General features: G+C 39.7%; 1 protein-coding gene across 4 annotated transcripts in view; it reads left to right on the forward strand.

Annotated features, from left to right (window-relative positions):
* Positions 1-17,397, forward strand: part of AUH (AU RNA binding methylglutaconyl-CoA hydratase) — a 159,770-nt gene that overhangs the window by 49,083 nt on the left and 93,290 nt on the right. For 3 of the 4 annotated variants that reach the window (XR_013386562.1, XM_077910106.1, XM_077910095.1), the window contains 2 exons: positions 13,682-13,774; positions 15,378-15,434. The exons of the other annotated variant lie outside the window; for it this stretch is intronic. Coding sequence is in view for 2 of the 3 variants with exons in the window: in XM_077910106.1 (XP_077766232.1) it covers positions 13,682-13,774; positions 15,378-15,434 (150 nt within the window). In the remaining variant the exon portion in view is untranslated. The remainder of the gene's footprint in view (positions 1-13,681; positions 13,775-15,377; positions 15,435-17,397) is intronic. 4 annotated transcript variants of the gene reach the window in all.

Consider the following 17,397-nt stretch of genomic DNA (forward strand, 5'->3'; position numbering starts at 1 on the left):
TTCCCTCCTGATGGCCAGTCTTGCCTCATCAGGTGGTATTTCATGAAGAGCTAGGAAAACCTTTTAGAATTCTCTCTTTGTGGGCTCAAGTCGACTTCCGTCTCAAAGAATTGTCATCTAATGATAAAAAAATAGTTAAAGTAGGTTTTCACCAGAATTTTCAGTTGTGGAATCTAGTTTGATGTGGATGATTTTTTTGAAAATGATAATCCGTAGTAATCCTTTAAAATACCAGGCATTTCCAGCTGAAGCATTTTTTTTTTTTTTCAAAGATTTTATTCACGAGAGACACAGAGAGAAAGAGAGGCAGAGACACAGGTAAAGGGAGAAGCAGGCTCCATGCAGGGAGCCTGACGTGGGACTCGATCCCAGGACTCCAGGATCACACCCCGGGCTGAAGGCAGGTGCTAAACCGCTGAGCCACCTAGGCTGCCCTCCAGATGAAGCATTTTATTGTTGCAAGACTGGAATGAAAAAAGAACCAGAAAGGAGACTCAGAAAGATGTGCCAGGGTAGAGACACAGAAAGGAAACAGTACTCTGAGAGCCAAGTGAAGAAAGTCTTTTGTGTGGGAGGCCTCGGTCACACGCTGCTGCCATGTCCAGGAGGGTGCATGGAAAGAATGGATGGCTAAATTTGGTAGTACACTTGTCACTGGTGCCTTTGACAGGTACCCTCCTGGAGATGGGCTTTGGGGCTGTGGGCACCTGCGCCCGGGGCTGGCCATGATGGAAAAGCTCCATTCTTTGGAAGATTTTGGAAGGCCCCTTAGTCTGACTGTGGGGCATTCTGGTGTAGGTCGATATAGAAACAACTAATTATCTGTAACTTACCCTGTTTGTGTATAAAAACAACCCATGATTTGGTTTCTTATAAATAACTATAGGTGAGAGTATTTAGAAAGTTTTTTGTCAAAAATTTGTAGCTATCTTCCTTTGAAGCATGAAGTCTGATTTACCATAGCTTAATAATAATCTCTGAAGTAAGATATAGAGCTTTTAAATATAAATAAGGTATGATGACATTTTACTAAAAGTTAAAAAGTGTTGTATTTGTCACTTCGTATATTTAATCATGTTCTTTTTAATTACCTAACACACTATAGTAAGGCCTATGCTTTGTGAAGGTATGAGTCCACATAAAACTCTCTAGCATCCCATTTTAATATTTAGAGGTTCTTGAGTGATGAGTGTAAAAGGGTTTGCATAAATGCCAGATATATCCCTTTTAAGCTTTCCATTTGATTTAGAGACATCTGATACTTATTCACAAAAAATCAGACATCGGCTCAGCTTCTCATTTTTCCCAAAGAAGTTGCCAAAAGATGTTTATTTTACTGCAGAAAACTTAAATTTATCAGTTACCAAAATGTGGTGAGCTGCTATGAATTGTGGTTTATTTTATTTTTTTTAGAGTTTGGTAGTTTATCATTGTTATTACTATTCAGAGATTTTTCAGATACTTCATTTGTGTTTTACTTTATCTGAAATAAAGCTTATTGTAAAAATACTTAATTAGTGCCAGTGACTGCTGTCACATTACAATTTGAAAGGTTGTGTACTTGTTACATTCTCTTTGCTATCCTCTGATTTTAGATGTATTAAGAATTGTTTAGTAAAGAACATTTTTGAAGTTGGTAGAATTGTTTGTCAGTCTGCCAGATTGACCCAAAATGTTTATGTTCACTGCGTTTTTTTGTTTGTTTGAAGGTCAAGGAGATTTTTTTAAATAAATAGTTAATTTTGTTGAATTGGATGCATTCCAGCATGTATTATTACATTTTTCCCTTTAATTTGATGTAATAACTAGAAATTGGAAGTGCTCAATTACAGTATATGAAAGATTGACTGATTAAAAACTCTCACTAACTGTAGTTACTAGTTTTCTGTGTGTAACTTCCAGATCCCGATTTCTGTTTTCTTTGTCCTTTTGTCAGGAATGACAGAAAGCTGACACAAATATCTAGTAGTCAGTCATTTTCCCTTAGAAGTGTTAACATCCCCCACCTACTGAACCATAGTTTCTAATAGACCTACACTTCGCTTTGCAACTTAGGATCTCTCTCCTTCCCTTTTTGGAATTTTATTGCCTTTGCTGACTTCCACTGGGTATTAATCACATTATGATTTTGGATGGTTGTGTGGAAATTACACTGTTTTGCTAAATATAGCCAAAGAAATGGGCTTATCAACCAAGCTCTTATCACTTACTTTAAGATATTACCCTGGAATAGTTTAGAATTTGACAAGATCAAAAGGGGAAATCACTTCTGTTCTTTGTTGGCTTTTGATGTTTGTTAGCTTTTAATTCCATAAGGAACATCTGAATGTGTGTTTAATGTAAAAAATTAGAACTTTTAGCAACTTTTCCCCACTTCCTTTCTGTCCACTAAGTAATTATTGCTGGTGCCCTGATTTAATATTTTAATATTCAATGATTTTAATATTTTTAGGCCTTTTCTTGGCTTTTACATGAATATGTATTTATATCCATACATTGATTTATATTATGTACAAATATAGAGATGAAAATAACCACATAAACAAGCTGTCTTTTTAAATTTTATTTCTGGAAATTAATACTTTTCTAGGAATTTATCCAATTTCATACAGATTTTCAAATGGATTAGTGTGAAGTCATTGATAACATTGTCTTAGTGTCTCTGACAAGGCAACGGGTTGTCCCCTTGCTCCTGATACAGCCTATTGCCGTCGTCCTCTTTTCCTCTACCATCTGCCTTTCCATAGCTTCACCACTTCTAGTTTACGTTTCAGGAATCTGGTTTGGGTTTTGGTAATTCCCTCTCTTGAGTCTGTTCTATTAACTTCCATCCTGATTTTCATTAATTTTTTTTTTCTTCAAGTTACATTTGCTGCTTTCTCTTAAACCCAGGACGAGGGATACTTGTTTCACCTATTTTCTGCCACTTTGGCTCATATCCAACCAACCATACTGTGTGTCTGTGTCTCCTCTTCATCGTTTCCATGTTTGTCCCTTCTTATCTCTCTCTGAATAGTTTATAGCTTCACTGATTTTCTCATAAGCTGCCCCTAATTTGTTACAAACATTGAGTTTTTTATTTCATTTTAAAATACTTTTTGGTTCTTTTAAAAATCAGTTGTGTCACTTTTTATTGTTCACAGTTTCATGCTTGGCTTCATGTCTTTATTTGAAAGTCAGCACATGAAGGTTATGGATCTCAGTTTTGTATGGATGTTTTCTTAATGTTTCTTCCTACTGGTTCTTAATATATCTTGTTTTCTTGGTTATCCTTTGGCTGTGTGATAGACATTGTATTTGAAAAATTATTTCTGGGAATAGTCTGGAGTCTAGTTTTCTCCAGAGTGGGATTTTTTACCACTGCATTTTAGAAAAAAAAAATTGTTTTGTTGTATTATTTGTTATACACATACCATAATATATGTAATTCTTCCTTCATTGATGGACATTTAGGTAGTTTTTAGTTTTTTACTATGACAGACAACAGTGCAAAAAACATACATATCATATAGTATCTGAGGGAGCCTTAATAAATAGAAATCCTCCTTCGGTCTAAGGTTTGGAATAAATTAAAAAATAAAGTGTAGAGACGGGCAAAATATTCTCTTAGTTCCTGATATTAGCTACGTTGAAGGTTGATGAGGAGATTTGCTCATTTGGCTCTCCCACGTCAGGCCAGCTTCCGTGTCACAGCTACACTGGGGTGGCACCGGCTGCATCCTGTGGCAGATGGCCCGGTGCCAACATTACGTAACCCACAGGGCACTTTTCTTGTAGGCGTGGAGGAGAACCTGTGTTTGAGAAAGAAGGAGGGCATAACTGAGCTAAGGAGAAGCTCGTTTATTATTTTTTATATTACCCATTTAAGTAGATAGTTTGTTGGGGTAGAGGAAATTTAGGGTCGGTAGTTCTAGGAACGTGGGACCCATTCTGTCATGCTGTATGTATTGAGCATTTCAGAGAGGAAGAGAACATCTGTACAGCCATGGACACTTCCCAGTCGGGGAAGTGGCCTTGTTGGAAACTGCCTCTGGAGGCAGGTGGCTGGAGCCTGCACTTCCCCTGAGTTGATCCTCACATATGGAACCCCCTCTTTCTGCTACTCAAATAGGGAAGAAACTGTGCCTTCAGGCCATCCCTATTTGTCTGTCCCCAATTAGCTAGTGTTTTGTTGTAATTTTCTAAGTTTAATTATTGTATAATGGCCAGAGAGTGGCTGTCACATTTGTGCTGTGTTCAATTTGTTGTTTATTGGGTATTTGCCTTGTGGATGCTGCTGCAGTGTTATTCTGTATGAATTTTATTCTTTCTAGATCTTCATTCTGCACTTTTCCTTTGTTAAGCCTAACCAAGTGCTTCTCCTTTGCCCATTTAATGCTTTTACTCAAATGTTGCTCATTACATATTAAGATTATGAGATATTTCCTTTGTATTTGACTCTGAGATACACCATACTTCGAATTTTTAGAACTTTATTTTCTCTCTTTTTGTAGATGTTTCTCTAATGTTCTACTTGTAATTGGGTTTTGCCATATGATCCACTTGGAGTCTTTCTGTTACTAGATGAGTACAGCTTCTTTAAATGTATTGATATGTTTGGTTGTTAACGCCTGTTGTGATTTCCTGTGCCTTCTGATTTTGGTTATTTGACATTTAAAAAATATTAAATATGCTATGTGGTGGTGGTTGTTTTTGGTTGTGTTTGTGGGTTTCTTTTTTAAGATTTATTTATTTTAGAGAGAGGAAGAGAGTGATAGTGTGTGCTGCAGGGGGAGGGGTAGAGTGGGGGGTGCAGAAAATCTCAAGTAGACTCCCTGCTGAGCTCAGACCGCCCCACCCCCCACCCCCCAACTCGGGTCTCTGTTTCCTGACTCTGAGATCATGACCTGAGCCATAATCTAGAGTTGAGTGCTTAACCCACTGAGCCACCCAGGTGCCCCTCAGCTGCTGTTTTTATTACAACTTTATATAGTATACTTGATCCTTTCCTTTGGAAAGTTCTGTTGACTTCTTACTATGAGAAGTGACAGAATTGGTATATTTCCAGTTTTAAATTCTTCCCTCCCTGTTGCTTTGAGCAACATATTTATGGACATGTCTCCTCAGGCAAGGGAAACAAGCAAAATTAAACTGTTGATACTACAACAAAACAAAAAAGTTTTGCACAGCAAAGGAAACCATTGACAAAACAAAAAGGTAACCTGGTGAATGGGAAAAGATGTTTGCAAATGATATATCTGATACGGAGTTAATACCCAAAATGTATAAAGAACTACAACTCAACACCAAAAAACCAATCTGATTAGAAAATGGGCAAAAGACCTAAATAGACATTTTTCCAAAGAAGACATGCAGATGGCCAACAGATAAGTGAAAAGATGCTCCATATCACTTATCACCTGGGAAATGCAAATCAAAACCACAATGAGATAACAATTTTTATCTATCAGAATGGCTAGTATCAAAGACAAGAAGTAGTAAGTTTTGATGAAGATGTGGTAAAAAAGAAACCCTTGTGTACAATTGGTGAGGATAGAAATTAGTGCAGCCATTATGGGAAATAGTATGGAGATTCCTCAAAAAATTGAAAATAGAACTACCATACGATCCAGTAAATACTGGGTATTTACCCAAAGAAAACGAAAACACTAAAAGACACTTGAAAAGATGTCTGTAACCCTGTTTATTGCAATGTTATTTATAATAGTCAAGATTTGGAAACAACCTAACTGTCCATTGATGGATGGATGGATGAAGAAGATGTGGTATACATGTACACACACACACACACACACACACACACTCTCACAGTGGAATACTCAGCTATAGAAAAGAATGAGATCTTCCCATTTGCAACAACATGTATAGAGTTAGAAGGTATCATGCTAAGTGAAATAAATCAGAGAAAGACAAATACCATATAATTTCTCTTACGTGTACAATCTAAAAAACAAATAAACAGAAAACCAGATGCTTAAATACGGAGAGCAAACTAGGATTGTCAGAAGGTGGGGCAGATGGGTAAAATAGATACAGGAGATTAAGAGGTACAAACTTCTGGTTATAAAATATGTAAGTCATGGAGATGAAAGGTATAGCACCAGAAATAATAAAAGATATTGTAATAATGTTGGTTGGGGACAGATGGTGACTAGACTTACCTTGGTGAGCACTTGAGTAATGGGTAGAATTGTCAAATCACTATTTTATACACCTGAAGCTAATATATATGTCAGTTATATTTCAGTTAAAAGAACCAGATTCTTCCCTTTTACTTTTCTCATCAGTTTTTCTTAATATTTTCTTTATGATTTTAAATGATTCGTACCTGTTACTTGATTTTAACTTATATCCATATAAAAATAAATTATGTATCTAATTAACCTCTGTTTATAAAAGATCAGGAAACTAGTATGCTTTATCCTGTTGGATTTATCATTTTCTTATTATTCAAGTCATAGAAGTTTTAGTCATACGTGCATCATGTGTTGACTTTGACTTGTGGAAACATCACTATAGTCGAGACAGTGAACATGTCCGTCACCCCCAAAGTTTCTTTGTGACCCTCACTGACCCTTTCCTCTGCCCCTTCCCATTCTCTGCCTGTCTCCAGATAATTGCTGAGCTACTTCCATCACTGGAGACTCATTTTCTTTGTAAGAATTTTGAATAAACGGCACAAAGTATGTGTTAATTTGCATGTCATCTTTCAGCATATTTTTTTGTGATTCACTGATGTTTGCATCAGTCAGTAGTTGGTTCCTCGTTACTGCTGAGCAGTGCTCCATTGTCTGGATGGAACACATAAAGCTGGTACGAACGTTTGGGTCTTCCCCAAAGAGTGAGGGCTCTTACTACTTTGTCTGACTGCAGTGGTCAGTATGTTATCCTGCAGGATGCTGAGTTGATCAGGCCCCCTGTGGATTAGCTGGGTATCTGGAGCTTCACCTGTAGGTTTTGTTAAAAACTCCTCTCCTGGCTGGGTAGTTCTGGGGTGGGACCCCGGGGGGGTCATATATTTCATCAGGCTTCCCAGGGATACCAGTACTGCTGGTCCACAGACTGAGGGCCAGCAAAACCCCTTGAGGGTTTGTGAAGCAAGGCAGGAATGGGGTATTTTTTTCCTACCAGGTAAAAGTAAAAGTGTTATGTTTTCGTCAGAAATGGAAATAACTACATGTGTCATGTCAAGCAGCATTTGATATGCCAAGAGCTCACTCTTCCTTTCCCTCCCTCCTTCCCTCCCTCTCTGCCCTTCCCTCCCCTTCTCCCCTCCTTCCTTTTTCTCTCCCTCTCTCCCCCTCCCCCTCCCCCACCACATCCCACTGTCGTGAACACCTGGAGCAGCCTGGAGCAGCCGTTGACTGTGGAGGTTATCAATCAGTTCTGTTTATTATGTATGATCCTCCAGACAAGGCTGTGGAGGTGTGTGGGGGCTTAACCTTGCTTACTTTCTCTCTGTTTCCCCAGGGAGGCTTTATTTGTTTTGGAATTGTGGTAGGAAAGGGATGCTCTGGTGTTGGCCCTTGTCTAGTAACCTGTGATCCTATACTGGGGACAGTCTGGGTTGGAGGTTTGTAGGAAAATCTCAAGTCAGAATTCTGTTCCAGGCAACCGACAGTTCCCCTGCTTTCCCTCTGTTGGATTGCGTGAACTTCGTGGTGTTCTAAAGGCTCCAGGAGTTACCAGAGCTCAGAGCCACTGTGCTTGTCAGGCTTCCCCAGGGGTCTCACCATTTCCCTTTCTTCAGGCTCATGGTCACAGGCCCTTGAGGAAGGATGGGATGTTGCCTTGCAGTGCTGAGTCCTTGCTCATGTCCATGGACTCTTGAGTCCAGGCTGTGGGAACTGGTGAGGGGCACAAATGATGATGAGCAAATCCCTGAAGTCAGGCCATCTGTACTTGAATTGTGGCTGTACCAGGCAAGTGATGGCAGCTCCTCTGCCCTGTGCTCCCATTAGTGGTGAAGGTCATAGCAGTTCTGATGTTATGAGGCCGGTAGGAGGTTTATGTAATATTCATAAGGTGCTAAGGACAGTGACCCCACATAGTAAGCACTTTATCATATGTACTAGATTGATACGTAACTATATGGAAAGTTAAAAAGATAGGCAGATAAGAGATCAGTTTAGAAAAATCAAGTATCTTTTCTCAGATTGCAGAGTGGTCACCCCCTGACTCCTGGGAAGGTGGCTCCCATTTACAAGCCTCCAGCCCTACTGTGTGATGAGGTGTGAGTGTTTATTGGCATCCAGGCTGGCTCCTTGCTCAGAACCACAGCTGGGCCTGCAGAGGCACAGCCACCTGTAGGCTTTGGGCAGGAGCAGTTTTATTTTGTTTCTGTAGTTCCTTTGAAATTTGATGAGGGGAATAGGAGAGGATACATGAAGATGAAAGTTTGAGTTGGAATTAGTTATAATTAGGAATTTATTATAATTTTCAGTTAACTCTTATTTTATTTCTATCCTTTTTGAATGACTTCAATAAAGTCAAACTTCTAGTATGCTCTATGAGCATTTCTTTGAAATATTTCTCTGTTTTGTATAAGAATATGATTCTTCAGTCAAAGCCATGTTTAAAAATCACACTGACACTAGCATTTTTCCTTAATAATTCAATTTATATTTTTTGGAAACATTTGAAAACCTGTTACATGTGGTATCTCTCTCAGAGCTAAAAGTAGGCCTGTGCCCCTTTCCCCTCATTCATGGTCTCCTGACTCCAGTGCCCCTCCGTCACAGGGTGTTCCCCTGCAGACTACTGAGGCAGACCAGAGCCTTCCCAGGCAGCTCCTTTATTTTTCTCTTGAAATAGCAAAACCTTAATTGTTTGCTTTAATTATATTTTTAGGAGCATTTCAAAGGATTATTATCTTCTTTGTCATACCTGGCCCATTTCCTGGTACTAAACTCAAAATAGTATCTGATCCTGTTGGTTGTGTAACATGCCGAGTCATAATTTCTTCCTTTTGCTGTTGGGAATAACCTCTGCTCCTGGCAGCTCCCATGTAATCCAGCCACAATCTTACACAACTGCCGTTTTGATATTTCTCAGTTCTTTGCGATGGATAATCTGCCCTTCTGAAGTGTGTTATATTGAGTCCACTAAGATTATTAAGTGCTACCAAGCAGAAAAAGTACTGGAAGTGAAAACAAGCTTATGAGGTAACTGTGAAACTAGCTTATACTTTGGGATGACTCATCTTTTCCCGAAGAAAATTTGCTAAGAGAGAGAACGTCTTTCAGGGAAAGCTTGAGATTACGTAAAATTTAAGATAAAAAAAAATTTAATTAAAAAAGTTTTGTTTTTTTTTTAAAGATTTTATTTATTTATTCATGAGAAACAGAGAGAGAGGCAGAGACACAGGCAGAGGGAGAAGCAGGCTCCATGCAGGGAGCCCGACGTGGTACTCTGTCCCAGGTCTCCAGGATCATGCCCTGAGCCAAAGGTGGCGCTAAACCACTGAGCCACCCAGCCTGCCCTTAAAAATGTTTTTTAATCAAAGTATACAGTTGACATACTAGAACTTCAGAATATACAATATTGTAAAATGGCTGAAATTTAATTACTCATTGAATGCTAATTAAGCTGTTCTGCTTACATAATTTTTTAGTAGGAAAAATTTTATAGACTGCTTTATGGATGCTAATTTATGTTAATCCGCCTTTGAAAGGAGCAAGTAATTTACCTGCATAATGATTTGAGAGTGTTGATACCTTATTTTCTTTGTTGTTATTTTATATAAGGACCCTACATTCCATGTCATTTTATTTTATATTTTTTGAATAAGACGTAATGTTAAAAAACCTAGCACCTTGAGAAAGTTTCTTAAGTTTTTAACTATCAAATTTAAAAATAATTCTCATTATTTCCAGAGAATATAAGCATATAGGGGGCAAGTGTTGATTCTTCACCTTCAGGATTAAGAAAATTTGAGCATGGGACAGCTTTCACCTCCACCCCCATCTCCCAGATCAGCTTGTTTGGATTTGTTTCTTTCTCCTTAGGTCCTGCCTTGTTCTCCAGGTCAGGTGGAATTGAAACCTGCTTGTTGCGCATGCCCTGTCCCCAATCATTTTATTTTATCAACATAATCTCTGTTTATAGTGCCTCTTGCGGTGAAAGGGAGGGTATATTTACTAATCAATTTTGTGTTTTTTATCTGCATTAACTCTTTTTTTTCTTTTAATGACATTTTATAAATCTGTTCTTATTTTAGAGGGAAAAATCTAAAGAATTTGAGACAACCTGTATTAGGTAGGAGTTGAAATTTTCAGAAACTGGACCTCAGTAGTGTCAGTGTTTCAGACCTGGGTTTGATTTTAGAGATCCTTAAACTCACCTTTGTGGTTTTTCTCTCTGAAGAGCTGGCTTCCCGCAGGTAGCTGGTGAGTGCTTTCTGCATTTTCCCATGGCAAGGAGAGAACTCCATCCTCTTCCTGTTCTCTCCTGCTCAGAAACCCTTAATACTTTATCTTTTCTGTAGCTCCATTGGGCTACATACATTGATGTTATTTCTTTAAAGTATTAAGTGAAAGAAGTTCATAATAAAAAGAAAAGCAGGGAGGATATGAGGTTTAATGTAATAGGGACAGAAGAAGCAGCCCCAGGGTAGTAAGAAGGATGTTACTGACCAGCACTGATGTGGTATTAATCTCTGTTTCAGAATGTGTGGCAAATGTTCTGATAGAAAAGCATGTACAGAGTGCCATGGAAGTGCAAAGGAAGGGACTTGGAGCAGTGCCTTGAAAGATAATTAGGTGCTAGCTAGGCATGCCAGGCAGAGGGCAGTTCATCCACAGGCATGGATGGAAGAGTAACTGGAGGTGCTTTAAGTGGTTGGGGGCTAGGACATAGAGTACGTGCCTGAGATTGGAGAAGAAGTCAGGTGAGTGGACAGAACCTAGTTTTGGGGGGTCTCCTGTGCCATGTTGATTGTTTTCTCCATTTTTATCCTGGGTGTGGAATAAATCCTTGTACACTTGTAAATGAGGGCAGTGGCAGGATTCCATTTGCATATTAGAAAGATTATCCTATAGGAAATATGGAAGATGCATTGGAAGGGGCCAGTCGAGGGTGAAGGTCTGGTAGAGACTTCCTGCTGATGAGGAAAGACCCCAGGACTGGCTGTTGGAAAGGGAGGGGGGCTTGCAGATTTGTGACCTGTGGAAAGGAGGACATCTGGGATGACTCTGGGTCATCTGTCTTGGGTAACTTGGTGGAGGAGATACTACTGAGTGTGAAATAGAATATAGAAGGACTGACAGGAAGTTGATTTGAACATCAACTCATCAAAGCATTTAAGTAGAGATGTCCAAATAAGCAGGTAGTCAAAGAGATGCAGTGGAGAGTGAAGTTTCTGTTTGAGGCAGAGATTTGGACATCCTTGGTATTATATATGGTGAAAGTTCTGGGTGGGAATGAGAGAATTCCTGGCAGAGCTTCTGTTAGAAGGGGAGGAATGCTGAAAAATAAACTGAAAGTGGAAAGAAAGACAGGAAAGTTGACAGAGGGATTCCCCAGACACATGAAGAGGAATTCATGGATGAGTGTCCGGCACTAATGTCTGATCATCAGAGGCAGCAAGTTTAACAGGGACCGGGTAGTGGCCATTGGTTACAGGATAGCCTCCCAGTGTCACTGAAAGCAGAGCCAGAGCAGCCTGGGAGAGATGGGTGGAGCTGGAGCTCTGTGGTCAGGGTAAGTGGCAGTGGTGGCTCTCCTTTCTTCTCCTTCAGAAAGCTTGTCCTGGGACAAGGATGGGAGCCGAGGCTGGAAGGAAGCCTAGGGAGAGGTTCTGATGGGAGAGACATGAGACTGGGGAGGCAGGAGACCAGAGGAGTCTAGAAATACCATCATTTCATTGCTAGGTTCTTAGAAAGAAAGGATTGAGAGTGGGTAGCAGAGTAACTCCATTTGACTTGTCGTGGTTTGAGATGATCTTGGAAGCCTCTCAGATGAACTTGCCATTATATTCCTTTATTATCTTTGTTTTTTGTTTTGTTTTGTTTTTTTTTGTCAGATAAAGTTAACCAGATACCATTTTTTCATTAAATTTATTTCCTGACAGTAGACCCTAATGTGGCGATCTGTTTATTTTTTCACCAAGTGTGCTGTCAGGTGCACTCCCGGAGCACCTTTGAGTCAGGCCTGGCCTCTCAAGCCCTCACCTTCCCCAGAATGTTTGGGCAGGTACAGACAGTCCCATAGCCCCGTCACCCCTGCTTTTCTGGGAATGCTTTTGTCTTCTGCGGCAGTATGTGTACGTGTTCCCTCCCAGCCTTTTCAGACTTTGTACCTAAGATAAGTCTGATAAATTCCTTCATGTGTGAATAAAACTCCGTGCACTTCAACAAATTTGTGTATTTTAAAAGGAGTCAAAGGGTGAACCTCTCTGACTGGAATTTCCTATTTTAGAATACCTGTTGAAGAAAGAGATTTTTAGGGATGACTCTATTTACTAATTTATATTTTATTTTTAAAAATTGAGATGTAATTGCCATATATCATTGTGTAAGTTTAAGGTATATAACGTATTGATTTGCTATATTTATATGTTACAGTATGATTACCCTCATAGCATTAGCCAGTACCTCATGCCACGTGATTATTATTTATTTTTTATCAGAACAATTAAGAGATGGTGCCAGTTCTGTTTATACTGTAGTAAGTTTGGCCAGCCTTGCTTCACATTCCCATTGTCAAAAATAAAGCTAATAAGGAGGAGTCTGCTTCACAGAATAATTAACCAGTCAGTTTTTGAACCACTTTTAAAAATGAAATCTATGTCTTCTAATTTACAGAATCTCATTAAAGTAATATTCTGGGCTTAAGAAAGTCTGGTTGGAGCTCTGTGGCTGGCTGATGCCTTTCCAGGCATGCTTTTGGACTGGTTCTCAGGACCTTCTCAAAGCCTCTTCCATCTGAAGTGTGCTCTTTGATAAAGTTGGATTATTTTCTAGCTGTGGCCTGGCCTGTTGTCCTCGTTCTCAGTGATAGAACTAGTGGGCGGTACCCCAGCAGCCCCTTGGTCAGCTTTTGTGTTGTTTGAGAAGATGTATTACTTTGTTGAATGAGATTGTCATTCTGAGTACCACAGTGACCCATAAAGGATCATGAGTTTTGCAGTTTATACCTAAGTCATTTCATGTAGAAATTTGTATGAACCACACATTTCATAAAAGACTTTAGGTCCTAGGATGACAAAATCAGAACTGTGATTGTGCTAATTTAACAAAAAATATTTATGCAAGTATTTCAGCAATATCGGAAGATTTAAAGACATTATTGCATATTTATTTGGTGGAACTCTACACAATCATTGCATGTTTTTGAAGAGTAATAACAAAGGAAATGGCTGTTTTGTTAAAGGCAAAAGGGCTACAAAAGTCTGTATATAGTATCCCATTTAAAAATAAATTCACGGGACACCTGGGTGGCTCAGTGGTTGAGCATCTGCCTTTGGCTCAGGGCGTGATCCCGGATCCTGGGATAGAGTCTCGTATTGGGCTCCCCACGGGGAGCCTGCTTCTCCCTCTTCCCGTGTCTCTGCCACTCTCTGTCTTTCATGAATAAATAAAATCTTACGAAAAAAAAATAAATTCACACAAAAAGGTCTAAAATAAATCACATAGTAAGGTAACGATCTTGAAGAAACATAAACTCTTTCCTTCTATTTCAGCTAATCTTCCAGTGCCAACAATTGCAGCAATAGATGGACTTGCTTTGGGTGGTGGCCTTGAACTGGCACTAGCATGTGATATACGTGTAGCAGGTGAGAAGTAATCCTTTGAGAAATGAAGTTTGTGCTTACTCTTCAGATAATTCCAAATATTTTATTCTTTTCCTGTTGTTGAATAGAATGTTTAGTAGAAGTCACCCTTTGGTTGGGCTTAATGAAATATTGAAGATTCTCAGTTAAGAAAACAATTTGATAGTCTCGTGTTAGCCTTCGCAGGCTGGGAGGAGAAGAGGAATTGGGTCAGACAGAAGTGAATTTGACTCGTTGGCTCTGTCCTCTTCAGATCCATTTCCTCCTCTGAGATGAGGGAAACAACAGGAGCTAATCTGTGGCCTGTGCCCAGTCCAAGTACTTAATTCTTGTCAGCTACAGTAATGATAACTTAATCTCTCTGAGGCTCACTTACTTCTTGCTTGGTTTCCTGTGAGTTGGATGAGGCGATTATGAAAATAATAATGAGAACAATAATGAGAACAGTGCTGGCTGGCCATGTGCTGAGTGCTGACCTGGTGCCCAGCCCTGCTCTAAGCCCCTGACATGTATTACATCACACAGTTGGCCTCAGAGCCCTCTGTGCGAGGCACTCTGTGGGGTGCTTGAGGGAGCTGGGGCACACAGAGGAGGCCTGATGGCCCAGAATCAGGGGCTGGGCTGGGATTTGAACCCAGGCATGCTGGCACCTTGGCCTCCACTCCTATTACCCTGGCAGAGCCCTGTCCGCTGCCACCATATGGTCACATTGGGGTGACCTAAGGGGCCCTGGGACCAAGGACTGGGTAAAGCAGGCAACATACTTGTTGCCATTCTTCCCCTGGCTCACACCATTACTCCTGAAGCAGCTGCCTGTTAAAAATAGAGCCAATATAATTGTGTTTTCGATAGTTTTTGACTGTTTCCTGGGATTTGTAGCTGCTAATCCTTGTGGACTCTCCCCGCTTTCCACTTTATTTCAGATTTCTACTTACTTGTCTGAAATCATGAGTTTTAAATGGAAAAGCTAAGGTACATGTAGTCCATTTCTGAAAGAGTGCAGATTCTGGGAATTAGGATATGGGAGGTGGTCCAAGCACATTTTGATATGCAAGTAAAGAAATAATTAAGATATTTTAAAGTAGCCATAAAAACACAACGTGGAAAGAGGATCCCTGTCCAGCTGTCAGAACAGTAAAACCATTTGTCAAAAGTAACTAGAGATTTGGTCCTGAAAAGCTGCCATATCTGATATGTTATATTAAGCTGTTTGATTTGGAGGACTCTTCAGACAGCTAAAGATTCCTGCTTGTCAGACACAGTCTCTCTCCCCGTCCTGAATAATTAATGGGGGCTAAGCCTTCAAACATGAGTTGGCACTATCAGGTCAAATTATGTAGTTGTAACCTTAGTTTTTCTGCATCGAAAATTCATTCACTGCTGAGCAGTTTTTAATGGGAAATGTTATGTGAATGTCTTAATATACATCATTTAGACAGTGTTTACTTATTTCCGTAACTGAATTCCTTCTGAAGTGACTTTTAAAAAGATTTGTGACACAGGTTTAATTAGTAAACAATATTTCAAGCTGATTTTACTAACTTTTTCAAGTCTTAATGTTGGAATCTGATGTGCATTTTACTTAATTTCTTTCTTTCCTTTTTAGCTTCCTCTGCAAAAATGGGCTTGGTTGAAACAAAGTTGGCAATTATTCCTGGTGGAGGTATGAACTCTTCTCACTCATCTTGATTTATTCTCAACTACAGGGCATAAGGCAAAAGGGTGTTAATTGAAAAGGCAGCATTTTGGATAAAGAGACTAGTACTGTGTTGTTTGCTTTGGTAGCAAAGTCTGTATTCAAAATGCGCTTTTTTAGCTTAGGTAGTTGAGAAGATGCTGGGTTTGCCGCCTGTTGCTCTCTTGTTCTGGTGTTTTCTCGCTTTTCTGTATCAATTCTTAATTTTTACGTTATTCTATCAGTCATATTTTTTCTTGAAGAATTGCACTGATACTTTAAAACTTTTATGTGGTTGTATAAATGTGCACGCACACCCACAAAGAGCATGCGCATGTGGTCAGACCCCATGGGAGGAGTGGGCAGGGCTTCCCAGGCTTCATGTTAGCTGGGTATGTGTCTGGGCAGCAGGACAAAGGTTGGGGTTAGTGGGTGGCCTGAATATAGAGCGGAGATGTTTTATCTGTCACTACAAAAAAGGTACGTGAGCTGCTTTTTTGGAAAGACTCTCTTAAGAAAGCCTTTCCCTAACATTGATAATGAAAGCTTGCCTCAACCAATCAGTCTGAAACTTTGGTTCTTTTGTATGATGAGAGAATTTAGAAGTATTCCTAATTCATGAGGTCTTTGTTTCAGAAAGTAGGGTTCATTTCAGATGTGCATGTTGATTACTTACTAGCTTTATGAATTAAATAACAGGGACAATGTAAAAGTGAAAAGCAGTGTGTGAACACTTCAGGCATGTTTGTGCCTGGACAGGTTAAAATTGTATGTTTAACCTTATCTTTATAAGAATGTTTATCCTGATGAGGATGGATAAGGAGAAATCAAAATACAATTCAGTGAAACTGGTGACTACCTGGGTCAATGTGTAAGACTCAGGAAAAAGCTTCTACTTTGGTAGTCCACAAAAATACTCTACTTGCAGGCAAAAGCACTTGATACCTGCCTGTTTTACCATGCCAGTCTTGTTCACAGTGACTAATGAAAGCACTCAAAGAAGGATTTCTGTGGAAATGGATCCAGTTGAAAAGAATTGTCTGATAAATAATATTGGAAATAAAGCAAGGTTCAGAAAAAGGATGGTGTGGTGTGTTTCTGAAATTCTTTAAAGAAGCAAGCACTTATTGGTAATTAGGATATAACTAACCCTAGAAAGACCGTGACTGGTGGAATGACCTTCTCCCTACCTCCAGACCCCTGCAGATAGGTAAGCCTGAAACCTGTGAGTGTGACTTTATTTGGATAAAGGGTCTTTGCAGATAAAGTGATAAGGATCTTGAGATGGCCTCATTCTGGATTATCTGAATGAATCTTAAAACAAGTGTCTTTATAAGAAGAGGAGAAGCAGGAGAAGGTCCTGTGAAGACAGAGATTGGAGAGAGGCCTTCACGAGTCCAGGAAGGCCAGGGATCTCTGGCAGCCACCAGAAGCCAGAAGCCTCCAGAAGGAACCCTCCCAGTCCCACCCCTGCCAGCATCTTGATTTTGTACTTCTGTCCTCCAGAACTGTGAGATGGGAAGATTTTTGTGCTCCTAAAGCCAGCAAGTTTATGATAATTTGTTGTAGCAGCCCTTAGAGATTAATACAGTGGTTTTTAATGTGTCAGTAATTTTTTTGGATGGGGAGTTAGTGGATGGCAGCGATAGGGGGTAGGAGAAAGATGAACTTGATAATTTGGGTATTTATCAGATCTTGAAGATAAAATGGTTTTGCATTAAAACCACAAGAAAGTAGAACAGTTGCATGAGAGCACTGTTGGCATTGGCTAGATGAAAGAAGCCTAGTTGACTGTCCTGAAGAAACAGGAGTGGTCACATTAGCTCTTTCCCTGTTCACTCATGAGCTGTCCCTGCCTTTTGAGGTCTAGGAATTAGCATTTTCTTTCCAGAGTACTGAAGTTCTTTAGGGTCTTCCTCAATCAGGGACCCGCTAATTAGAAACTACTTGT

Source organism: Canis aureus, chromosome 1 (assembly GCF_053574225.1).
Source record: "Canis aureus isolate CA01 chromosome 1, VMU_Caureus_v.1.0, whole genome shotgun sequence".
NCBI lineage: Eukaryota > Metazoa > Chordata > Mammalia > Carnivora > Canidae > Canis > Canis aureus.